Source organism: Strongylocentrotus purpuratus, unplaced genomic scaffold, assembly GCF_000002235.5.
Source record: "Strongylocentrotus purpuratus isolate Spur 01 unplaced genomic scaffold, Spur_5.0 spur5_scaffold_14, whole genome shotgun sequence".
In the NCBI taxonomy this organism is placed as follows: domain Eukaryota; kingdom Metazoa; phylum Echinodermata; class Echinoidea; order Camarodonta; family Strongylocentrotidae; genus Strongylocentrotus; species Strongylocentrotus purpuratus.
The window spans coordinates 9,327,109-9,354,770 of NW_022145599.1; the positions used below are offsets into that span (position 1 = coordinate 9,327,109).

The following is a 27,662-nucleotide window of genomic DNA, read 5'->3' on the forward strand; positions in this document are numbered from 1 at the left end:
GTAGTAAATTTTTATGTGAGATTGCTTTGCTAAATATAGAATACAAGAACATTTTCCATATCTCAAACTATCATTGATACTTGATAATTAAACAGTTATTAAAATAAACCTACCAAACTACATAATACAATGAAATACCTGACTTAAAGTAGGGGAGTTTGATGTGGTGCACAATTGCACCCCTCTGTAATGATCATGAATATTCATGTTACCTCGGCAAAATGCTTGCCTATACTAAATGGAAAAATTACGGTGGGGGGGGGGGGGGTTGGCTGAAATGGACATAATGAACCGATCAGAACTGATCTATGATAATTCATGCTTGTTATCCTTCGTGTGCTTGACCTTTAACCTCACAATCGCGTGTCAAGTTGCGTCCAAAGTTCGACTTGTATCACATGTGTTATGTAGGCAATGGCGAGCTAGCGACCTATTTTGACCAAATTACGGGGGTGAACTTTCAAAAGTCAATGGGACATGAGGGTTCCAAAGAAAGAGCTAGTATCAACGTACGTCGGTGTGGATGTGCTTTCCATTTAAACAAAAAATAAATTTTTAACGTTTTTTTTTTTTTTTTGGGGGGGGGGGGGGGTAAAAGTCAGTAGGCTAACATGTTAGGCTGCTGGACTCTGGCGATAGGGGGCGTTGTCTAATGAGTCTATTCGGAGCCATATGTCTCTAAAAAACACAAAAGGCACAATTTTGCTAGGCCACCAATACCTTTGACACTTTATAATGATGAAAATGCCATTTGCAATCTGAATATTATACATTACACAGAAGATATAAGAACTACAAAATTACCGTCTCATTCCCCGAATATGGGGAATTTTAAATTCTTGGGGTTATCCGTTATCCACACCCCCCGCATATGGTGGCACGATAATAAAATTATTGTTGTATTTGATGTTACACAAACGTATGGTAATATAAAATAATTGGTGAATCTTCTCCTGGTTACCTCATTCTCTTACCCCCCCCCCTCTGACAATCTAATACAACAAAATTGCGTTATACATCGTACTTACAACTAGTTCAGTCACATAAAGTTTTAATTGAAAAATAATAAACTCATAATTTTTTTATAGAAATAACGAAAAATGCTGTACTAAAATATTTTACCGGTACCGTTACTATACCAGTGGTGGAGGGAGAAATGATGCATTTTATTAATTATTTCCTATATCAATATCAACCATAGCTATTTAAAACTGACAACTGTTTAAATATGGCACAAGTTGTGGCTTGTCAATGTCATTGAGGGGAAATAAGGTAATTTGGATTTTGGTAATAACCTGGGATACTATGTATTATGATTCATCAACAAATGCATCATTTCCCCTACTAGTGAAGAATCTGGTCGTTAGCTTTCAAGCCGCCGAAGATGGCGTTATCAGTTATCAACGAAGTCGCACGCCCAGCCCAAGATTTTGTTTTCACCAGGCGTATAAATTCGGGGATTACGTCATCTTCGCGTTGCAGCAAATAGGGAGAGATCGTTTGTGGAAAAGATTATTAAAATCAAATCGGCCAGATTTAGGACCACCACTCCTACTCTACCGGTAAACTTTGTTATTTCTCTGAAAAAAACACGAAATTGCTATTTTCCGAGAAAAAAAATGTGTGGAATGCCTGAACAGGGGATTCTGTAAAAAAAAATGGTGAGGTAATGTTCTCACCAAATTCGGACAAGACAAATAATTGAAGATATTTTTTTTTCAGGTGCCTTTAGAGTTTACAGTTTGAAAGGGTGCACAATGAAGGCACTTGTGGGCTAAATTTGGGCACCCACCCGTTGTGCCCCAATAGCATGGCATTAATCCTTTTCTTTCTCCCTTTCTTTTCTTGGCGGATCAGCCAAAGTGGAATTCAAGTCATTCAATCACCTAAGAGGATTAGAGCTAGGCTACAGTCACCGTCAAAGATCACGCCTGTAAAATTGGATTATAGCCTTTTAAACTCCTGAAAGACTGTAAACACTATTATGTATTTCAAGCTGAAAGACCTCGGTTAATCGATTCACTTGAACCTCGACGAACTTTCCTGTTATCTGGCTTTATAAACAAACAAACAAACAACAAATCACGTCAACAAAGACAGATGAAAGAATGTTGACGAAAATCTCAGGAAAGCCTTGAAGAGTTATGGAAGAAGAATTCGTCGAGCAAAAGCAGTACAGTAGGGACTTTTAGATTTGCGTGGACTGATACGTGTGACGTCCATTCAAGGCAGTGCATTAAAAGGACGTCGATCGTAGCAATCCACCTTGCCGTTGTGCAAATCTAAAAGTCCCTATTAACACGGCGTTCTCGACAGATCGAGTAATCACATTTTAAAGGCGTCTGCCACCAAATAGATTAGACCTCAAACCCAGCGATATGTCAAAAAAGTGCAGGGTGTTTGATGAAAAGTTAGAAAAAGGTAACATACCAAATAAAAGACTGTGACGGAAAGTCGCCCTGCTGGCGGTACTAACAATTCACTGATCATACTTTATCGTCGTATCTATAAAACCATCTTGAAGAAAAGAGCTTTGTCCCGTAGTTGAAAAGAAGATCTTAGTGTAGCCAACTGGAGCGACTTTCTTTAGAGAGTGGGCTGAGATTTCTCCTTGCAAAGAATTATTTCCTTCCTTCTAAAAAGAAAGAAGAGGGAACTCTAATTTGGGGTCGAAGTTGTTATGAGACTAGCCATGAATTGACACAAAATATTATGTCATTTCACTGTACTATGAAATTAATTGATTTGTCCAACTATTTCCTCTCGCTTCCTTATCCTTTCGACTGACAAATTGTTCAATGATAAATAGGATCTATAACAACGATTAAATGAGATCAAAGAAAGTATTACAAAAGAGTACCCACTAACATTTACTTAGAGCAGAACACCGACGAAGTATTCATTGACTGCTGGAAGTTATGTATTTCCATGAAAGAAAGGAAAATGAAAAACGAAAAAACGTTGTGCAAAATTATATGGAAGAATAATCACGAAGGAAAGATAGCAGACTAACATGAGATATTTGTTTTTAACTTACCTTGGTGCATCGATTATTTGAAACAAATAACATTTCTTTGTGCAAATAGGCCTATAGGCCTATGTAGAAAGATAATAATTAAAACAGAACGCGACTTTAAGCGTAAGTTGTTTTAAAGCATAATAGAAGTTATCATTGACCTGAAATCATTTGAACACAATTTTTTATCTATACAGTAGATTTGTTTGCGTTTGAATACTTTGCTCTGACACGCTCTACCTATATCGATTTCAGCCACTCCTAGGATAAACCCAAAGTCCGGAACGGGGACTTATCTCTGGCATATAAAAGGAACTGTCACGGGTCAACATGACTACAGTGCACCAGGTATTGCTACCAGGGGAGGCAGATGGCGGGGATTCACCACGTCTCTCGATAACAGACGACACTTATCACCTCTTAGCGAACACTAGCAGACGACATACTCTAGTGGGTGCAAACAACGAATCCGCTATGCCGCGTACGGAGAACATCGAGGAGCGGTGCGTTGTTACGAACGAAATAAACACGCAGAAATCTGAGGAAAGTTCACCGCGGGAACAGACGGCAGAAACATCGTCGCAGCAAGCTCAATCTTCGCCAGACGGTATAATAGGCACCGATAGGAACGCGAACATGCACCGGACGACCACGGCAGGAACGAAGACGAGGATCCCGTCGGAAACGGGTTCCGAGTCATTCCACAACAGCCGGCATAATGGAATCAGACTTGATATAAAATCGAACTGCGACGAAAAGCCGATTTTAGCCGAAGCGGATTATAAGGATTCAAAGACAAGAAAGAATTCGCCCTTGATTGGGAGTAACATTGCAAGGACCGTTGGTAAGCTGGCAGCCTGTTTTCTGTGTGGAATAATCTTCGGAATAGCAGCAGAAAAGGGAAGAGGTAAGATTGTAATCCACAACATTTGTCATTAATTTTTATAAAGAAAATGTAAACTGTACACACGTAACAACAAGTAGAAAACTATTTAGAAATAATGAACATTAGGATAGCATTGATATTTAACCAGATCTTTATAACAATTCATGTTGCATAATTTCATTTTCCACGAACAGTTGACATAAATGTGTCAAATAGGATCCACGGACCATGAAGAAAACTATTCGGAGATATAAGCCTATATATCCAACTTTGCTAGGTTGGCCATAATTAATATTCTTTGGATAAAAATGGAATTCAGAAGAATTGAGGCGATTTTGGAAATTCACAAAATGTGAATGTTTTATTTGTGCTGAGCCATAGCCCTTTTCGACGTAGTAGGACATATATTGCAGGTGGGAAACGTTTTCAGCTATAGAAATAGAAAAGAAAAGGTTTTCGAGCTCACCAAGCCGAATCGATACGGCATCAGGGAATCATGTGAGGTTGAATGGTTAAGGACACTGAGAATGGATCAAACACAAAGAAAAAAGCCAAACAAAAACAAAGCGTCTACCAAAACATGGTCGCTTCCAAACGAGTTTTTGCCTTCAGCAAAATATGTAGAAAATAGAGTGACACTCCAAATACGCAAATATATCGCCAGAAAACAGAAAAGTTACAATAAAATCATTAGCTACAATGACTGAAATAAATAAATAACGTATATTAATGGAATTAGTTCTAGTCGGCGAGCAAGATCTAAACATGTCAAAATCCCCAAAAGCTGTATGAATTACGTCTAAAAGACGAAATATTTACTCGACTACTTACTGGCACACAAGTGATGTTTTAGGGGGAAGGGTATGTTGACATTTGCACAAGAACGCAAGCTCGTCTCCACATCCATTTGATTTTATTTGTTTGTTTACTGTTGAATTTATAGAAGATTTACACAGAGGAAGGTCATGACGACTCTGCAAAAATACCTTTTTTCTGGAGGTCTTATCTTCGTTGGTCATTAATATTTCGGTCTTATCGCTGAGATGAATGTTGTTTTGGTGTGATAAAGATTTTGGACTTGATGCTTGTCGCATTAAAAAGAAAAGGATTTTTCAAAATGCACTTGTTTATCGCCTATTTAAAAAAAGCATTAGTAATGCTCGTCTTATAATTGAAATTCGTCATGTAGTCAAGCCTGTATAAATAATCATGATCAAATACTAATTTCCCTTGAATACGAGAATGGAATATATATACAGGAATTAGAAAAAAAATGTTTGTAATATCCTGTAATATGATGGAATGATCCTTTATTGGAAACAGTGATAAAAACCACACGATAATTATTTCCACATATGTTAAACCATAGAGAGAGAGAATAACTGAACAAACAAACACACAAACAAACAAATACACAAAACATATATTATCCTCATTTGCTGATGGTTAGGTCAGTCAAAACAATCACCTTGATATGATAAATGTCTTGAGGTTTAGTTTTGACTTTCACAAAATAGATTATGATCAATGTAATGTAAACGAACTAAGGGTTACAAATTGAAACGAGATGTGCATAATTCGTTTAAAACCGTCCTCCATGAATAAATAGGCCCGCTTCGGTTGGTGAATAAGTGAGAAAAAATAATGAACAGTAAAAGTTAAGCAGCCGTTAGAAGATGTAAATACATACGTAAATGACATTCTTGGATAGAAGCTGTTGTATAAAGTACTGTAATATGAGGATAAAATCGTAGTATATTGCGAAATGTATACTGCTTTCGTTATTATTCTCTGAAATCAATTCGCAATAGGCATATATTTATTTCCACGACAGTTACCAAAGACTGTTTTTATATGTCTATTCCTCATACTGTACATATTTACATTGAAATATACATGTATGTGTTGATCATGCAAACTTTGAACTCTTTCTTACGAGCATTTGTTTTGCTCGTAAACATTAACGTCAAGGTTATTTTTCTCCTGTAATAGAATAGGCTAGGCAGCAGCACAGGTACACACTATAAGGTGAAAGACGCTCACTTAATGAACATGTTAATGATTCAACGTACAATAATTTGTAGCGCACTTTACATCATATAGAAAGCTAGTTTATTTGGCAGTTTAGACCATTCTACTAATTATTTGGTCCTGTGACCCATGGTAGTCACATGGTTATTGTTTGCTTGTTTCCATTACCATTTCAATAATAAAAGAGATAATATATACATGGTACATCATTAGATATATATAAATATGGCGGGTAGCCCTTTCAGCGGAATTTGTATGATGCCCTGTACTTTCATGGGGTCATGAAGTCCTGTATTTAATTCCCACGAGCCCTGTTATATTTATGTTAATTTGGTGAATGTCTGTAGGTCGATCAGGGTCAGTCGCTTTGGGATTGCATGATTTATTCATTATTCAACCACAGGAACATTACTTATACAATATCAACGATATAAATGATCAAATTAAAACCAGACAGTGCCGGCAAAAATCCTCTTAGAATTTCAAAAAAGCAAGGACCCGACATTTGGAATTCTATTTGACATGTTTGAAACTAACTACGTAACAAAAATATTGCGTATTATAAACTAAACATGATTCTATTTATCTAGTTGCCCCGATAGGGATATATAGGCTTTCAATGGTAGAAGGTTACCATTGCAAAACAGAGTATACCTCCTTTTTTTGTAATCATAACCATTATTATGTTGTGAGATAAATAGGTCGACAGATTATCTATGTTACTTTTGTATTTTTGCTTTTTCTTCTAATTTAATTCTACGGGTTATAGTCTTCTCTTAATCAGAACACTGTGCGCTTAGAAACATCAGTATTAAGCGCCTAATAAATGTTATGTATTATTATTATTATTAGATTGATGGTGGGAGAAAGAGAGCGAGAGAGAGAGAGATAGAGATAGAGAGAGAGAGAGAGAGAGAGAGAGAGAGAGAAAGAGGGAGCCAGAGACGAAGGGGAGAGATAGAGGGAAGGGCAGAGAGAGCGAGAGAGATAAATAGAGGAGAGATAGAGGGATAGGTAGAAAGAGGGGCAGAGAAACAGAGAGAGAGAAAGAGAGAGAAAGAGAGAGAGAGAGAGAGAGAGAGAGAAAGAGGGAGCCAGAGACGAAGGGGAGAGATAGAGGGAAGGGCAGAGAGAGCGAGAGAGATAAATAGAGGAGAGATAGAGGGAGAGATAGAGGGAGGGGCAGAAACATGAAGAAGACTGGAATATAGGGTACAAAAAGAACCCTGCGTGTATACATGACATGAAACCTGTATTTCACAAGGATACGGTCAAAAGTTCAACACAGATAATAACCATTCATATACATCATGTTAAATTATATGATATTAATTATGAAAAGAATATCATACCACACTCGCAGTGGGACATGTAATACACGTTAGCACCTGAACAGTTGGATTGCTAGACATTTTGAAAACAACATTATGACTTCCTCTTGACTAATTGCATGACAATATGTTTCTATCGAAAATATATTTTTAGACATGACCTTGGCTTGTGTTGTGAACCGTGCATGGGTGATGACATGCATTTTTGGCAGGTGGAAAGACCCTTTTAAGCACCGTTTTATTATCATTATTGTTATAATATTATTTCTATAATATTATTTCATGTAGTTCCCAGTTTCGCCGCCATACAACCCCCTCCCCTATCCTCTCCTCTAAACGCCTGGAAAAGCCAATATATAAACTGCAAGGGGTCTCCGACTCGCGTTTCTGCAAAGATACCCCCACCCGAACACCATCCAAGAGGACAAATTTCCCCATAGGAGGATGATCCCCACTACCTCTTTTTTCAATTTCTCGATACACCATCAGTTCTTTCTAACCACCTTTTATTTTTTTTAAGATAACGATTAAAATTCTCGTTTTTTTTTTCTTCCTGCAACCCGTGAGATGAGAGGATGCACACAAAACAAATCTTCTCGTATTGAATGTATAATATTGCAATTATTTCTTAATCTGAATTCAGAAAAGGAAGAAATAAATGCAAATTGACAGAGAATCACTTCCTCCTCGTGTATAGGACTTAAAAATAACTACTGGAACTACTCCCTCCTCCCAAGAGCCCATTTCATTCAGTACTCATTTTGTAAAAGCACCAACATGGTTGCCCCCCTCCCCCCCCCCCAGTGAGAAAATGCCTCCTATTGCCATCATAATACATCTCATTAACTCGATAATAACAACAATTGCTGTCTCGCGTTATTAGTTATTACCGTACGGCGCTGGTGTTACTGTGCTATGAAGCTCTGCTATATTGCATTTCCACCAGAACAATAACTGAATGCTCCCCCGTATCGTATCGTATCGTCGGGACTTTAATGCCTATACAGTTTGCCAAAGAGAGCGGAATGAACAAAAAGCAAGCGTCCGATCGAAATATGGACAAAGGAAACATAAAATTAGGAACTTCCGTCAAATATTTGCAATAATTAGCTAAGGGAATGACTGAATTAGAATATCAACGATATGGCTTAGAATTTTTTTTCTTCCAAACACTGTAACATCAAGGCCAATTTTTTGTATTGAACAGTAGCGAAAAGTGCATTTGCTGTTTGCTGTTTTTTTTCCTTCGAATTTAATGTATTAAATAATTAATTAATTCATGTGTTTATTGTTTTAAAATAAATTTTGTATTTACAACTTGTGAGGTGGAGCATCCTGATCAGATAATACATGTTGTTGTTCACCAACAATATTACCCCCCCCCAATCAACATGTAAGTTTACAAGAATGATAACTCTGGGATATCATGCTTCTCTGGCACGGTAGGGGGGGGGGGGGTTCAGTAGTTTTTTTTTACGGTAAGTCAATCGCTCAGAAATTTGATGTATAATTCGGTGTATGTATTATCAACACTGTTACTGTGTATACAGCAAACTTTGCTCCTGCAGTATCCAGTATGACAAGCAAGCGAGCAAGAAAATAGAGTTGTGATTGACTTGTTTGACATGACAAAGAAAAATATTAAAAATGTATTATTTTTTGTGGGAATTATCAGTTACTTAGTTTATGATTGATTGGTCGCCTACACTAAACAAATAACAGGACAAAGTGTGTAATGGGAAGGTCGATTCGGGGTTCGGACTTTGTTCAAATTAAAATCTGAACTTCAAATCAACTGATAAGTTTGAATTTTGAAAGGTAAAATAATTGCAATGTCATCCTTGTTTGTTATAATATCGCGTGGTCACAGACTAACGCTCAAAGTAGAGTGGCAATGGCAAGGTCGTTAGGGAGATACGATTCCAGTTATGTTCCGCGTCGTCTATTTTTGTTTGTCTCCCCCCTCATGCTTGGTATGCGAAATCGCGGTCGCTATTGTTCTATACTTGTCCAACAACATCACTGGTGTGATAAAAAAAGCTCTAAACTAATTATCGATTCTGGTTTTTTCCCTCGAGAGAACCGGCCATGAACTTAAGCCATGCCCTTTATGAACTATGGCCAATTTGTTTTTTTTCCCTCCTTTTCAAGATACGTGTATCCTCGTTCTAAAATATCAACTTCCTGAAATACAAACCGCTTATAATTTTAATTGGGTATATGCGTACATGAGTTTAACGGCCATAATGTCAATTTACGTAAAAATTCGGTATAGATCTTTTCAAGTTATTCAACGTTATACGTGAAGTGTACATACCTGATACCTCCCCCCAACAACAACAAAAAGGAGTAGGGGTACTGTGCGTTAAATATTATAGTGATCCTCATATTTTTCTCCTGGGAAAATTTCACTACTTTATGACGGTTAGCATCTAATTTGTATTTAAACAGTAGTTTGTCAGTTTCCGGTAGTCTTTTTCTTTCATGTCGGTCAAAATTATGTTTTAGGACAAACTATTCTTGTGATAATTTTGTGCCAGTTCAAGTAATCCACCTCATCAGGGTATATATTCGGCTTGAATTGCAAAGATATAGGCTCAAGTATATGAACCGTAAAACGTAATTATCTAAATCTAACCTGTTCAAAGTCGGTGAGGTATTTGTATAGCAATTATTCAAGTTTGATCTTAATTATTGCGTGATATTTTTGTCTACATCAACATACTTTTTTCTTTGTTGTTAAATCACGAGTTTGATAATGACTGCATTGAATTTGAGCCAATTTTCGGGCATAATCATTGTGAGGGAAAAGAAAGACTTTAAAGAGTAAAGTCCGACAACCGCCTTTGCAGCGTAATACCATATTCCGAAACAGAATCTCTTTCTATTACTGTCCATTGATTGAGGAAAAATACGAACGAATATCTTCCTGCAAGCAAACACTTTTTTTCCACTTTGCTCCTCTCATAGTATGTATATAATAAGGGACACTGTGGAAAGTAGTTTTGCAATAAAATTGACAACACTATTCTGGTTTGATTGAACCTATGAATAGGTTGAAAAACCATTCCTTTTAAGTCAGCTAGAGTGGATCTTATTTAGGGTATATGATAAGCCATGCATTGTGCACTTCAATCCATTACTGTGATATCGGCTGTCAGTCTATCAAAAGCCGAGCCTTGCGGGTATATACTTGATGAAACGGAACTCTAATAATGTATATTGTCGGGCTTTGAAGAGAAATAGTGAACAATTAGTATGGACTCCGAGTTGGCTGTCAGTTTGTCAAAAGTCCAGTCGTGAGGGTGTACTTCAGAAAAAACTTTGATGAAAGATTTGGTCCGATCGACCTTTCGAGGACTTTTAATGGAAGGTTAGGGCGACTGTACAGTGGCGGATCAGCCGGGGGGGGGGGGGGGTGGTCAAAAGTCCGAAAACTCTGTTACAAAATTCCATGACTAGCAAACGAAGAAAAAAAAAAGGAGGGGGGCCATCAGCCTTTACTTCTTCTTTCGTTTCTCTCCCCTCCCCTTTTTGGCCGGGGGACACGTGCCCCTGTGCCCCTGTGCCCCCTCGATCCGCCATTGCATTGAAAATCTATACCTCTCCGGAAACTCGTCAAGTGTTTATTTACCTCTCCAACGTGTTTGATGGACGGGGGCCTACAATGACTGAAAAGGAAGGGTCATATTCCTCATCAAATGCCCTTTTGTCAAGTTTTGCAAAGCGAGGATTTTGAAGATTGTTGAAAATCGCGCTAATGTGTCAGGACTATGTACCTTTTACGACCGGGAAAAAGGCACACTTATACAAAAAGAAAATTGACAAATAGAGTTGGTGACTTTTGTTGCGACTGAATACAATCAGAAGTAAACACAATGTACCCCCCCCCCTCCTCCAGAAAACCGAAGGTCGAAACATGAGATTTCATTTTGAGAAGCATGGAGGGAGTTACGAAAACTGATGAGATTGAAAAACACCGAATATCTGTAGTCAATTAGTTTTTAAGAGTGTACAGAAGTCGGGGGGGGGGGGGGGGGTTGCAAAGCATTTTAGATCAAATCAGATGCACGTAGTTAAATGATTATTATATTTCTTTTAGTTCCAAGCTCAGACAGGAAATCTCCCCGATCCTTACTCAACTTCCTTCGACTCAAACCCCAACGGCGTTTTCAATCTATAGCTATGACACTTATCAGGCAAATCATCATCTAAAAAGTATTCTTGTTGCTCTTGTTTTCTCCTAATATTGTTTTGTAATTTCATAATGAAGGCAATGCATATTTGATTTCGTGGAAGCATAGTTTCCGCTATTTTTGAATTTTGACTGAGATGAATGAAACGCCTTAAACAATGATACTAAAATTATTATTTTTATTGTATTTTTGTTTATACATTAGTTTAATTATTCATATATTTAGTTTTGTAATTATTATTCTAGTATTATTGTTTCTTCCATCTCAGCATGTAATTTTTTATTATGCTAATGAGGTTAAACAAAGAAATATAAACAATGGATGAGGGGTTTGTTGGTGTACCAGTATAAAGTAGAGCTAAAGTTCAATCATTAAATTAGAAATTCCGTTGGGTGCAATGATATTTGGAAACGGAGAGAAATATAATACTGCATGTTTATATTTCTTTAGTGGTTATAACTCTGCTTTAATCGGCTTGTTCAGATCATGCATATTTTGTTTAGGTGCCTAACTGAATTTGCAAAATAAACATAGGAAACGCGTTGAAATTGTGCAAGTTTGTATCATGTTTTACATATTTAGTACACTTATCATTATGATGATAATCATTACTATTTAGCTAATTCTCTACGATTGATGCGACCTTTTATAATTAAATCCTGCGCATTGCAACCGCACATTGACGAAGATACGGAAACACTATCAATTGAGAACATTCATGACTTGGAAAACGATTTATCAAATTATACGTTTCCTGTTGCATTCAGGTAGCCAGGTTTTCCATCTGGTGAGGGAAGGAGGGGAGTGGGGGAGGGTGAGAGGGGCTCCTCGCGATGAAGAAACGACGGACATAAGGGGAAAACAGGTTCATAATATTTATAAGTGGTGATATTGATAGTAAGCGATGGATCGGGAGGGGGAGGGGGCTGTGAAGGGGGCACCAGTCTTGTGCCCTCGGGAAAACGAATTTTGCATACTCCCTTCCCTCAATGATGATGATGTATGATGCATTGTAATTATTCAAATTCAGATTATCATAACAATTATCATGACAATTATTTAATCATCATAATAATATTATATTAACCGGTGAATTTCGATTATTGTGTAGACCTTTACGGAAAAAACTTATAGGTAGTCCCTACCCCTCGTCCTCTTTAACAACGCTAATGTGCTGTTCATGTTTATCATATTTAAGAAATTAGCTCAGCCATGTTTTCTAAATTTTTTATGATTATTTCCCTTTTCCGCCGTCATGGCCACGGCTGCGTGGGTCTTGCTGCTACAGATGTTGGCGATACTGCATGAAGTTAAATTAAAATTCAACGTAGAGCTGAGAATTTCTGGATACGTCACCGGTTCCCGCTGGGGCGGATCCGGGGTTTTCTTTGAAGGAGGGGGGGGGGGGGGTGGGGAGGAGGGGGAAATATTTTTTATAACTAATTTATCTGACAAGCAAACAAGCACAAAGAAAAGGATTTTTTAAAGGACGAAAGATAAAGAAAAAGATCCTAAAAGATGGTATCGGGGCTCACTGTTGGAGTCGTGTAAGATATACCACGTGGGTTTTAAAGGGGGGCATGGACCGGATGTCCTCCCCCCCCCATCCCCCGCCAGTGCATAACGTAATATCCCTCGTCGACATATTAATTTCCTGGCTTCCACGGCCGAGGAAGAATGATGATATTGATATTTCCGACCTCGGCATGATGTCGAGTTAAAGAGAAAGTTGGCTTTTGGTAAAGATGACAATGATTTGTCAGCCTTCTCCTTATTTTATGTTAATTTGCCCACCGTTTCCAATGCTCACCAATATCAAAACAAAAAGTGGCTTCTATACTCACTAAAACGGTGATGTTGATCATGAAAATAGACTGGCAGCCAAGGACAGCTCTAGGATTTCGAAAGGGGGAGCCTAATTCCCAAAATATATTATAATTTCTTAAATGCTGTAAGCACTGAAATTGGTAGCCTAGCAGAGCCGGGGTAATATTGGAGCAAATTGAGCACCTTGCGTGGTGGATAATAATTTATGTGCGCTATGGAAAATATCTATTATCATGTTACCACATTTCTCAGTTGCTTTTTCTGTCGAAAAAATTTGAAAGGGTGCTTATCTCTATGGTGTGTCGCACTTTAATAATGTACGCCAATTGAGTTTTGAAAGGTGGGACAATTTGATGTTGTTGTCTCGAATTCAGCGAAGACTTGGTATTCATTATCCATGATTCTAGTAATATTCATAATGCGACGTTTATGTCCCAAGTCATCATGAAAGCTTCCGAAAATCCTTTGAGATGATGTATTTTGTTTTTAATTATGCGGGTCCTTTTATTTATGAAGGTAAAGATTTTTGATCCCAATATAAGGTTACTTCGGTGGAACCGGAAATTGTTCAGACTCGCAATTTTATACAATTTACACGAACCAACCCCTTAACGACGACTCCTTATTTTTTTGAACGATAAAATTTGGAGATAAAGCATCCTTTAGAGTTGAAATTAATTTAAGAGTTTGCCATGAATGATCAGGCGCCGTGCTTGTATATACATACGCTTATTGTGCACTGATACTTTTCAAAGCGTATTCCTTGTAACAGTTTGGATAATGCTAATTATTTTTTTACAAAAAAAAATGAATACCTATGTAGTTCTCGCTTAAAGTGACTCGGTAACATTCTGAAACAAAAACCTGGATTTACCTCGTGCTGCAATCATAATTCAATTTCAGTTTCAGTTTCAGTTTATTTTCATATTTCACATGATGTATAATACATCATTACATTTGACATGTTACATTTTTGTAATCCTTTTTAGATGCATTTATACAAACAAAAAGAATAATACATACGACTAAGTTAAATAAAGGAAGAAATTTGATGGAGCCTAAACGGAGAAAGCAATGCTCGTAGGCCATAGGCTCCGGAAGTTATAACAATGATATAGTCTTGTTTTTATTAAATAACGTAATTAAATTAAATTGAAACGTATTATGAAGAAAAAAAAACAATGTTCATATACTTAGCAACATATGTATTACATTTTCACTACCCGTACGCAATGGTAATTCTCATAGGAGCATACCAAAATGTCGGCATTGTTTGAAAGGGAGTGTCGCTGGGTGTGTGCCGGTAAAGTACGATGCTGTAGAAAAATTAAGTGTAGCCGCGCTGGCGAACAGACTGGTTGTCAATGACGCCAGCATCTTGGTATGATGGAACAAACATGAATAAAACATTTTTTTCGATACAAATTTATGTAAAGCTAAATATGTTTGCTGATGACAAGCCGCCATATCCACCTGCCGTAATGCACTGAAACTCAACAGCAGGAGCGCGAAGTACATAACCTGTCGCTGCTAGGTCGGACATACATTAACAACAAACAAAGCATGCACCTCGCTCCCCGGCCACCGAAGCACAATGACATCCCGGCAATTGAAGGGCAACAACAGCAAACTAAAAGGAACATTCAGTTTGAACATCAATAATATTATTAAAAGAACATCATGCTTCTTCTACCAGTATAGTGTAATTGCTTAGGAGATGACATTTCAGCTTGCGCTTGAATGAATATAGTGAGGTTGATCCTTAGGTCAGTCAGGAATCCCAAGACTTTTACAAGCCGATCGCCTGTCTGATTATCAAGATATTTGTGATTGGAAATCGAAATTTCATTTTTCGTTTTCACTACAGTCTATTGGGGTAAAACCGCGGCACTCAAAGATTTTTTTTACTATTTTCAGGCACTTCATGATCATTTTGAAGCGCATTTCTTTAGGGCTTCAATATTACACTATATCACAGACACTGATAACACGTAGGGCCATGCATCTCAGATTTAACATTGTTATACGATGCCTTTAAATTCTTTTTGAAATTCACAGAACGATTACACTGTAGGCAATACTGACATGAGATTGTCTATGGAATTTCATTGAGAAAGGTTGTGTATTTATTAAGATATCACCAATCGAAATCTCGTTTTTTTTTTTTAAAGGCGACAAATGAATGCTAGTATTAACAAATACAACACTTCTCATACCCGCATTTGTTTCTTTTATCTGGGACCTCGAGAGAAACATAATATCTTACATTTTGATGTACTCGATCTCTGTCAAAAAATCTTGATACTACAGAACACACACTTTGCTGTCAAAACTGTAACATAATAGTGAGGCATCGTTCGATTTGGAGTGCATGGCGTATGGTCAGTGGCCGCGGCGTATCCAGTATGAGGTTAACCTGGGCAACACCCCCCTCAGTTTGATGCCCACTAAAAGATGTAATACAGCGTGTAATTGGTTTGCTACATGGGAGCTGCCGAGATATAGTATATTCCCCCGGATTGAAGAGGATTCCAGCACCCCCCTCACCAATCAGCGTGTGGAAGATTTTTTCAACCCCTCCCCTGTAAAATAGTTTATAAATACCCACTATTGCGCCACATTCTTTGGGTATGGGTTACTTTTCTGATCCACGTTTTCCTATATTCCATTTGTGGCTATCTTTGCTTTACCTCACACAATATAGTTTATGGTTATGTTCATTCATTTTCCTTCTGAAGACTGCGGTGTAACTAATTCAAAGTGTTGTGCACTGTTTGTTTCGTATCTGGAGAGAGCTGGTCTTCCTGTGGCCTTAGTCCTCTTCTACACATTATCTCAATTTGACTAAAATCAATTGAGGGGATAACATTTGTGACTTTAATTTCATTAACAAAATTAGAAAGCTCTCAAAAGAGTTTTTCACATTTGCCATAACTGAGTGCTCTCTTTAAAGGTGCTGAACGTTGCAAAAGCAACCAGAGAGTCGGCTGGATTGTATCGATTTTAATTCATAAACTTTTTGTCTCTTTCTCTCCCGCCAAAATCATGAGGTTATCTCCTCCGCATGGTCAGGCATTGGTCATTCGGATATCCGGTATGAAACATAACACCGATGAGAGATATAAGATCCTGCATGCACTACGTCATCCTTGCAGGGAAAGGATATGCGAAAGGCTATAGTTGCGTATTTGCACTTTTATTTTCTCTGGATACAGTTTTGTTTATAATTCTGAAACAAAAATACATATGAGGGTGACGTAAATATTCAAAATCGAATGAAAAGCGCTGTTAAATCAAATCAATTTAATAAAACATGTTTTTGTTTAGCAAGGGATTCTTAATCAGTAATGCTTTCTTTCATGAGGGCCCTGTAGTTACCCATTGGAGCATGGGTGGGGAGAGTGGCACATATGAATTAATGCTTACATGCAGTGGAGGTGTGAATTTTTCTTCATTTTCCGAAAGAGCATAACAAATAATGTCCAAATTTAGAAAACGAATTGAATATGTTAAATATTGGCTAAGATATGACCACCTGAATTGAAAAAAAAAATCCTGTAGAAGCTCATTGTTATTTTGATCTCGTTCGTAATGTTATGAACCAGAGCAAAATAACACTGAGTTCCTATAGGAAATCTATTTATTCAGATGGTCATATCTCAGCCAATACTTAACATATTCAATTCGTTTTCGGCATTTGGACATTATTTTTTATGCTCTTTCGGAAAATGAAGAAAGAAAAAATTGAGAAAATCTAAAAATATATTGTTTTGATGTCACAGCTTCGGTATTCAATTCAAGCCCGCCACTAACGTCCTATGGCAAGACATCAATCCACATTTGCCACTCTCTATACCCAGGTGTAAGTGGGTACCCGATAATTGCAGTAAAAGGAATTACATGGCGCTCATGAAGAACAGGAATGAGGCTGATGATAATTCCCTGTGTAAAAATAATAATAATTATTATTGTTATTATTATTATTAATCGTAGTAGTAGTAGAAGTAGTAGTAGTAGTAGTAGTAGTAGTAGTAGTAGTAGTAGTAGAATATAGAGAGTTACTCAGTTGGTGTTAGATATTGAAAATGCAGGATTATTGCCACCGAAACATTAAACTCATATTCTAGACTTACTCGAAAATTCTCTTCTATTTACTGGTCTCTGTTCTTCTGAAGTCTTGATTTCGAAAACTATTTCTGGCGATATAGTAAAGCTCCATTATAAAAGCTCTGCTTCCTCCTGTGACGGCTTAACACAATCGTATTAAATCGAGCTGAAAATTATCGTGAAGAGGATCAATGAACGAGAACAATGAATCGGTTTTGCACACTTGACTGATGACATTCTTCTTACTACCGTTTTACCAAACTAAAACGGGCATTCTTTTGGATCGAAGCGTAATGGACCAGCTTGGTCCCCCTCATTCCTCAGTCATATCATCGAAACCGAAATGAATCGAAAACAAATCAACCCCAAAATGTCGGTACCAGGAATGGCCTAAAATCAGTCGACGTGGAGTGTTACTTTTGCTACTTCTAGTACAGATAATAATATAAATACTACTACTACTACTACTACTACTACAAATGCTACTACTAATAATGATCACAATAATAATAATGATTGTAAAAATTATAGTAGTAATAATGAAAAATAATAATATTTATGATACTGATGACGATACTACTACCGCTACTACTACTGGTACTACTTATTCTACTACTACTACTTCTACTACTACTACTACTACTACTACTACTACTACTACTACTACTTCTACTTCCTCTACTACTTCTAGTAACAATAATAGTGTTTTTACGCAGGATAATATAAGTATCAATATTGTTCTTCCTTTAGTCATAATTATATTTCCCTTCCTTCTCATCAGTGTCTCTCTCATCCATCTCTTTCGAACAGTTTTCGAGACGGCCACCATCAGGGGGCAATTCATCTATCAGCGATGGATCATGATGAAGATGTTTCTCTCCGCTGCCGCCACCAGCTGCTTCTGTCTCGCTCTCCTCTCCGTCATCCCCCTCACAAAGAACGTCTTCGAGTCCTCGAGAACGGCCTATGTCGCCGGCCTCACACATAAGGGCATCATTTCCGTCACCATCGGCGGGGCCATCCTCGGGGCAGCAATGGTGCTCTCCGGGTCGGTAAGTAAACATCGAGTGTCTCTTTCTTCTTCTTCTTCTATCCTATATGCCACTTTGTCTTCTTTTTCTTGTCCTAGTTCTTGTTCTAGTTATTGATCTTCCTCTTCTTATTCATTTCCTTCTTTTCTTCGTCTTTTTATGTTGGTGTACGAGCTCATTGACCACAGGGCTTTTAATAGAGAAGTTAAAGGTACGGATCTCTGTTCGGTGCATGTGTCTTAATAATAGACAAGGCTTCATCTGCAGTTGTCTCATTCACCCCGGATTTAAAATAAATACTCACAAGATTTTAATGGGCTTTCAATCGATAGGTTTTAGGGTTCGAATCTCTATTCGGTGCTAGTGTACTATAGGCTAGACATTTTTATCTACCAAGTCTCTCTCGATAAAGGTTTAAAATTAGTATCTGGCAGGATCATTTAAGAGATTACTTCAATGAATCTCAGTGGCAAGGTTGTGGGTTCGAATCCCCGATACGAATGTGATGTGCTTTTATTTCAACTAAAGTTGTCTTTGTCGACCTTTGCGATATAAGTACTGGATATGATTTATTCCTTGTATAGTATGCGCTGATAATTGGTTCCGAAGCAAAATCTAGGGTTACAATTATTTTTTTAAAACTTGGGAAGAGTAGGTCGTTTTCCAATCTATCGCATTTTATTTCACAGTGGCCTCTAACTTTCTTTTTTATAAGATGCACTCCTAACCTTTGTCTTTTATTTTACAGTGCCCAGGAATGGTGTTGGTTCAGATCGGAGCATGGCTGTCGAATGGAGGAGGAGGTGAGTCAAAAAATAAAAAACAAAGAGAGTCCAACTTTAAAGGCTTAATTACAAATTGATTATTTTATTTTTTATTATTCTTTTTGGGGAAGGGGGCAGGGGGGGGGGTATTCAAAGAGGAATGCATACTATGCTATTACTCATCGAATTTAAATGTTAATGGGTCATTTTTAAAGCTTAGTTTTACAATATTGATTTTATTTCTCTTAGCAATTTTCATAGGGTGTACAGGGTTTATATGCAACGCTCAAATATTTCGGCTTAATCCTCTAAGCTTTCAACAACAACAAATATCATCCTGGATCCGCCACTGATAATTGTTTATAACACATATTGTTTATAGAATTAAAATAAATCAACCTAAGGTAATTTCAACAGCCTTGCGCGTTGATATGAATATGATTAATACAGGAAATACAATATGGTATTTAAATTGATTTATCGAAAGCCCTTGCGATCGTCTTGATGTTGTATTAAAATGATGAGAAATAGAAGGATCGCTCTTTTAAATGCAATTGAACCGAGTCTTTTATGGTACAATAATTTATCATTTTTCTTTATGTTTTCCCCTTTTGTTTGTTTGTTTTGCTGCAGCGATGACGTTCTTTGGATGCATGGTCGGGGTGTACCTGTACGCTCTGGTTGAACCCTGGACAAGGAAGATGATGTCGCCCACGAAGCCCTATGACAAGTACTTGTAAGTGTCGACATCGGCGCCCAATTTTTGTTTATTTGTTTATTCATTCATTTATTCATGTGTTTATTAATAGCAGTCCGATCATGAATAGCAGCCAGTGGCTGAATAATTGTTCAATACTCAAGAAATACAGCTAGTATGATTATCATTTAAATGGTAATGATACAAAACAGAAAGAATTTGTGTTCTAGAATCTGTCGAGAAAGGTCTGCTGTCCAGGGGCGGCGATTTATTTTCATGACCGGGGGGGGGGGGGGACGAATTGCGAGGGACGAGGGAGCAGTGGCACAATGGGCAACAACTTTTTTTTTTTTGGGGGGGGGGCAGAAAAAAAAAAATCCGCATCACCACCAGTCTTACACGTTACGCAGGCCCTGGGAACGTATTTTAAAGTGGGGAGGGGGGATGGCTAAAGTATTTACGATCAGGTAGAGCAAAGCAAAGTAGAGTGGAGCGTACATTGGCGTGGGGTCCAGGGGTAGCACCGGCGGGTGTCAAGGGGCGGAGCCTTATAATCTCAGGGGTTTTAGGCTTTTAATTACGGTCAGATGAGCATATTTTGATACCTTATTTGTGACGCTGGCATGCAGGGGTGGAGTCCAGAGGGCGGAGCCCCCAGAAGCTCAGGAGATTTAGGCATTAAATTACGATCAGATGAGCATCAAGGGGCCGCCTTAGGACCCTACGTGGGGTCCAGGGAGCAGAGCTCCTGGAAGCTCAGGTGTTTTAGGCATTTATTTTCGGTCAGATGAGCATCAAGGGGCCGCCTTAGGACCCTACGTGGGGTCCAGGGAGCAGAGCTCCTGGAAGCTCAGGTGTTTTAGGCATTTATTTTCGGTCAGATGAGCAACCAGTGGCCCGACTTAGGGGCCCTTGGTGGGTTCCATGGGGCAAGGCCCGACTTAGGGCCCTTGGTGGGCTCCAGGAGGCAGGGCACCCGGAAGGTAAGGGGAAAATCATGCCATTTCTACAACATTTGTAAATCACTGGTATTGAATTAGGAATAAACCACGTTTGAATTTCATTTTTGGGGAACTGCCCCCAAAGCCCCCCGCCCCCATCAGTACGCAAATTCGAGGGAGTATAGTGAATGAGAGGGGTGAAGGTGACGGAAGTGACTACCCCCTCACATGTTTTTGAAGTTATGTTGTATTAAAACTTACATTCCTTAGCAAATCTATAGTATAAACGTTAGCAATATACTTTTTTTTCACTCTTCAATTTTCTCGGTATTTACTTGTACATTATGCGAGGGAGCGTAGCTACCAAGTGAGAAGATTTTTGCATTTTTATTTGTTTAAACGCTGCACTCTTGGGCCCTCCAGAGCCTAAAAGTGTGTTGCAGTCTTTAATCAGTATTTGCTATACATTTTGTTGGCACTTTTTCAAATTTTGAGGGGGGACGTCGCCCCCTAAAAAAATAGAGGGGGGGGGGGGGACGTGTCCCCCGTCCCCCGGGATCGTCGCCCCTGCTGCTGTCTATACAGTGGCAATTTTCTTTGTTTCCCTTGCGTAGCCTAAAAGAGAGGTTTGACTGTATTCTAAATTCATACACCAATAATTGATAGAATTGTATCAACCCAACATCTGCCTACTCAGGAGTCCTTGACTCCAAAACCATCACATTAAAAAAGAAAACTTCTCCTTAGATATTTAACGTATAGTTTCGTGATATTCGTCGCAATATTGTTTGACATGATATTTCTTACTTCTCTATATACAGAGCAGACAGCTACACCGAAAAGTGGAAGGTGCCGTTTTTTGCTATCGCTCTTGCCGCTGGGGTCTTGATGGGTCTGGCAGTTGTAACCATCGAGATACTAGTACCATGGACAACAGATCTTTTAGTAAGTGGCTAATTGCCAGTAGCGGTTCTAAAGGGACCCACCTATTCATTTAAGAGTGGTACACGTAGAAAATGAAGGAAAAAGAATGAAAGAACCCTCAAGCTTTCCCGAAACCATTCTTTTATAACACCGTGCCTGAAATGTGTCTTCCCTTGTATATCATCGTGTGCGTGTGTGCGTGTGGGTGGGTGGGTGGGGGTAGGTTTGGGGGAGCAATGAGCATTTGGAAGGCAGTCTGAATATTAATCTGTTTTTTTCTTTAAAGACGTATCCTTGTTTGATTTTATGTTAGCTTTTGGACTGCAAACACAAGTTGGAAAGATTCTTTTTGGGGAAATATTTTGAGTCTGAAAATTCCAGTATTTCACTTTATAATTGAAAGCTTTGTTTTCGGTTTCCGTTTACCTTTAAATCACAGGCACGTATAGGATAGGTTTCTCTTTAAAAAAAATCTGAATCAGAATCTTAACAAATTCTAAATTAAAAAATGTGATTAAAAGAAAGAATAACATCATTTCATTGATCTGACGATTAATGAAACAAAGACTTCATAATTCCCAATTTAACAAATCTTTGTAGAAAATATACTTCTCATTGGAATACACATCATATTAGGGGTGGATCCGGACGATTTGTTTAAAAGGTACCAAAGGTCGGCATCTCTTTTTAAGGACTCTTTCAAATGTGTTAATATTACCCTTAAAATGTTTCGAAATTGGGTACATAAAAGATGCGATTTACTGCAAAATGAAGTGGATTTTAACTATTTGCGAGAGTCAATGTGATTTTATTGGTATGTGCGCGTCCGTCAAATATGTGTAGGATCGTTATAAACCGTAATGATAATACTGTAAGTTGTTAACTGATAAAGCGCTTTATACAAAAAAAAAAAAAAAAAAAAAAATCGTTATTGATATTATCATAATTATTTGGTGCATGGTGGTTACAGAATATAATTTTTCAATTATAAATTGACATTTTTTTTGCTTTTTTTGCGACAGAATCCAAACGTAGAAGGTTCGTGGTTTTTTGAGACGCTGGCCTGGCCCCCATATGTTTCCGGTAAGATATCATAGTTGGCGTGAACAACACGATAAATCGTCATCCGTTTTCATCCATAGACTCAGGTGTCGAAGTCGAGTGGGTTAATCATTTGATTGGAAATGGGTTTGAGTCCCTACACGGCACTTAGGTCACTGAGCAAAGCATTTTATCTACATTGCTTCTCTCCACCCATGTGGTTAGACATTGATGGATTAGCAAGCGCGTGGCCATGAAAAGGCGACTAGCCTGAATGCTCCCCAAGGAGTGGAAAACGTGCACTGTAATGTGCCGAATATTAATAAGATATAGAGACCGAGATAATAATATATAATACTGAAAGCGATTAGTCAGTTAATGGTACAATACTTTAAAGAAACCGGTATTATTAATACGATTATTTTTAATATCAGTATAATTATTTTTATTAATATTATTGTCTTTCATATTTTCATAATTGTTATGATTATCATTAGTAGCAGTAGAAGCTTTTTGTATAGTCAGTGAGTCTATATTTAGAAGCTATAAGCTTCTCAGTAGAGGCCATCGCCTAATTTTCTCATTACTTTTTGTTCTAGATTTTAATCTGTTCATTATGCTCTGTAATTGTTTTCTCAAAGCAATATAAATATTTTTCATAAACATAAATGATTTATGATATATTGATATATAACAAATAGATATAAATAAATCATTATTGATATCATCTATTTGTCTGTTCTTTCGTCTACAGGGGTGATGATTGGTTGCCTTCAGATTCCATTGGTATTAATAGTGAGTGATACCATAGGAGGTAGCAGTAGTTTCTGTACGCTAGGTGCCCAGGCCCTCGTCACCGAACGCATGGAATCGTGGTCACCATACCTGGCTAAATTCAAGAGGGGGGCTGAAAATTGGTGGCAGGTGAGTGTATTGATATATTGGTATTTATTTTCCATATCACAATATTAAAAACAATACAAAGAAAATGGATGTACATAGTAAAATCAATGGTATAGTGAATGGCTGGATAACCCATTCAGCTTTGTTAGTATAACAAAACTGTTCTTCCCTGGGGTCCAGGGATTCAGATATCAACAGTTATTATACAACATACAATACAACATAAATACAACATAAAAGTGTGAATATCATGGAAAGAATTGAAAACTAACAGATAAATGTTGCACATGGCAGGGCTTATTTAAACAAGAAAGGCGAAATTTTCGGCCATAATTATTTAAAAGACACCAGAGTCTATTAGAAGGTACACGACCGAGAGGGGAGCCGATGCAAATGGGAGGAGGACATTAAGACATGGAGTGGAATGACACTGCAAGAATGTACTAGGATGGCGGAAAACAGAGATGTGTGGAAAAAAAACGTTGCAATCAACCTCCGAGCTGTGAGAAGATACCAGGATAAAAACAGAGAGAGAGAGAGAGAGAGAGAGAGAGAGAGAGAATTAAAGGGAAATATAACCTTGACAGCAAACTGCTCTAATAGAGAGCAATAACATCAAATGATCATCATCAACATGAAATAGTGCTTGTCCAAATATTCGTAATTTAACAATTCATAAATGGGTGGAGGGAGGAGGGGCTAGGGATGTCCTGCAGTTATATTATTATTATTATTATTATTAGTTATATTATTATTTATTTGACCAATCGGAAAACATACAGTGAGTATAACAATCAGATAATACATAGACATTTCATAATACATTCAAACAGCTTTAGGAAAGTGGAGAGGAGATAGAGAGAAGGATACAATCTGCTGGTCAGGGGTGACAAAAGCAATTTAAATTGCTATTACTCGAAAGCATGTCACCCCCACAGTCTGCATCCTGGAAAATTATAGCTCCCGCTTCGTATGCCTATGGCTTTATATCGTGTATATATCTTCATAATACCCCTTAGCAATATCATAATGAGAGAGTGTCTTTGTGATATGCGTGGATTTCATGAATTGTCCTTCTTTGTTTGCAGGTGTTTTATGTGATAGGGGCTATCGCTGGTGCTTGCATCTCCGCTGCAGCTTCAGGCAGCCTAGGCAGCACGCCTGGTGTTAGTCTCATGTCATCGTTTCTTGGCGGAGTACTGCTCATCTTCGGCTCCAGGCTTGCAGGGGGATGTACCAGGTACATATACATTAAGATATTTCTATTCGGTTATTAGCAATTAAAGAGATCGTTGAGTTCTGGGAAAGGTGACAATTTTGTTTTTAAAGCTTTTTCAATCTGTTTATCTTGGTTTGAAATAATTTCATTGAATTAAAACATGTTCCGCTGATAAGGATTAGTACTTCAATTTCCCTTATATTCGAAATATGACAAGAAATAGTTTAAGTGTTATTTTCCATTCTCTAAGTGCCCTCTTTCCTTTCTCTATAACATGCGCCCTTAATTTAAAGCAACTTTAGAGTTTTGTTTTCACCCCCCCCCAAAGCTCACTCGCATTTATAGTGGATAAAATTGTGTTACACTGTAATTATTAAAGGTCTTTTCAGTCTTTCATTATAGTATATTGCTTTAAACCCAATAACAACATGATTTGTTTTTCCCTATAAGATGTAGATTTTTCTCACTTCGACCTCAGAAATTTCAAAATTTGTGCTCACACCCAAGTGCAAAGTATGAATCTTAAGCGGTATCTTGGACAATGTAAAAAAAAAAAAAAATATTGAAACCATCCCTGATAATTTAATAACAATCATGACAATGATGGGGTACAAACCGATGTCTAAAGATTGTATATTTTTAACTTCGAGGTTTGCGTTTGCAGGTGCCCCTTTTCCCCCCGAGAGAGTGCCCTTTTTTGTTGGTCCTCCCCCTTCCACTTTGGAAGACGCTCCGCCGCCCCTGTATTTAATACTCATGGGTTTATTATGTAATACATTACAATTGCAAGATTGCTCTTGGAGACTCCTGCATTCATTTTCTACATGTGACCCTAAAGTCATTTATAAATCTAGTTTTTTTTTGGTGGCGGGAGGATCGAACTTGAGCCCCCAAGCCCTTACCCCACCCCCTTGGAACCGCTTTTGTTGAAAATGTGTAATACTTGTGACTTGAACTAACCTGGAAACCATTTCCCCCTCTCTTTCCTCTCAGCGGACACGGGCTCTCAGGCATGGGTGTTCTCTCCGTGCTGTCTTTCGTCACGGTCGCCGCCATGTTTGCTGGGGGTACCGCCTTTGGTTTCATATTCTGGGCAGTCAGCAACGCTAGCAAGTGGGATTACTACACCTTCTAAAGCCATACGAAGTGTCTCCATTTGTTTCACCTGATATGCCGCCATTCTAGTCTGCCTATAAAAAAAAAAAATCATGATTATCCCACCGTATTACACAATCATGTAATTCCACAGTGCAGCAGTCCTTGATCCGTAAACCATTTAACATGCTAAGGACCATGCTGTCGCAAATGAGAGTGAGCAAGAATTATTGATGAAGGAAATCGTCTAAGAAACGTTGCACACGATATGTACTTTCCATTGCATTATTACCTTTGCTACTCAAGCCTATATGAAGCTAAAGCTATGGTCACAAATCAGAGCAGCGACCGACCGATCAGTAGCCTGCTCGGTCGCTGCTGGAATTAGGCATCGCCCAGCGATTAGGTCGGTGCCCGGGCGGCGACCGCCCAGGCACCGAGCGTATTTTGGGCGGCGAGTGAAAAGTGAGCAGGTGCCGCCCAAATTTTAACTCCGCGCTAAAACTTCAGCGGCGACCGAGCGATGCCCTAAAAACGAGCGGTGCCTGGACGGCAGCCGCCGGGCAGAATTGGTTAAAAACTCGCCGCTCGGCCGCCGAGCAGTCTACTTTTGGGTAATGTGACCATAGCATAAGACTCATACGCAAAAGCAACGTCTGTATACTGCTCATTTTGATTACACTTATTGTACAGGGTCTTTCTAGCATGACAGTCCCAAGACAGCTCAAGTATACCGGAGTCCTACTCCGTTGGCAAAATGGCACCTGTTTACTATTTTAGTTTTCTTGGTATCATCTCTTCATGTAGCAAGGGGCACCCATGTTCACAATAGCACCGTATGTTTTTTAAACAGGAATAATACATAGCATACCTTAACTAGACATTGCCGTTGCTATTTCAGACATTGACCATCGTTGTTTGAAAAGTAAGGCATGCCGTGGTATTATTAGAAACAATTGGTGGATTTGTGAGCACGCGTGTCTTGTTTACTCGAGGATGACAAAAAGAACAGCGTAGCAATTTCCAAATGAATTTCATTCTATTAATCACAGATGGAAGTATTCTTCTCAATAGGGCAAAAAAAAACGTATTCATGAAGCACCTCCATGACTTTAGCAGTGATTACTTTGATGCACAGAGTTGGACTTTTATATATTTAAAAGATCTGTGGATATTCGAGGTCATAAATTTGAACCATGTGCTAACGGTACTGTATTACGAAATGGTCTATCCCTATGAACACGGTTATTCATTTATGCCATTGCAAAATTACACATAATTCCCAAAGAAAACTATATCATAATGGGTTTGTTTTCTGTATATGTTTATAAACATATATTCAGTGTATATTTTTAAGCTCTTGAAATATTTCTAATTATGTTACAGAGCCGAAATCGAGTAATATATATATAAAACGAAAATTTTCAGCATCAAATGGAAATTGTGTTCAAATGTTTTCAACAAACCGTGAACAACTTCATGCACTCTCTATATATACTTGATATCGGAGCTGAATCAGAAACAAAATTATATGAGCTATATAAGTGCCATTGGCCTACTTTGATATAATTACATGTTTTGTACGTATTTTGTTTGTCAATGTTGTTTACCAGATTATGGAGGTGATTCTTCTTTTTTGAAGATTGTGCAGAC

At 38.1% G+C, this 27,662-nt stretch overlaps 1 protein-coding gene across 1 annotated transcript in view; it reads left to right on the forward strand.

Annotated features, from left to right (window-relative positions):
* Positions 1–26,120, forward strand: part of LOC591506 (UPF0394 inner membrane protein YeeE) — a 28,496-nt gene extending 2,376 nt beyond the window's left edge. Inside the window, exons 2-10 of the mRNA XM_030984147.1 lie at positions 3,272–3,923; positions 18,205–18,446; positions 19,174–19,228; positions 19,823–19,925; positions 21,649–21,772; positions 22,774–22,834; positions 23,547–23,716; positions 24,784–24,935; positions 25,908–26,120. Of these exons, the coding sequence (XP_030840007.1) occupies positions 3,347–3,923; positions 18,205–18,446; positions 19,174–19,228; positions 19,823–19,925; positions 21,649–21,772; positions 22,774–22,834; positions 23,547–23,716; positions 24,784–24,935; positions 25,908–26,049 (1,626 nt within the window). The 5' untranslated portion in view covers positions 3,272–3,346 and the 3' untranslated portion in view covers positions 26,050–26,120. The remainder of the gene's footprint in view (positions 1–3,271; positions 3,924–18,204; positions 18,447–19,173; positions 19,229–19,822; positions 19,926–21,648; positions 21,773–22,773; positions 22,835–23,546; positions 23,717–24,783; positions 24,936–25,907) is intronic.
* Positions 26,121–27,662: the final 1,542 nt, after the last annotated feature.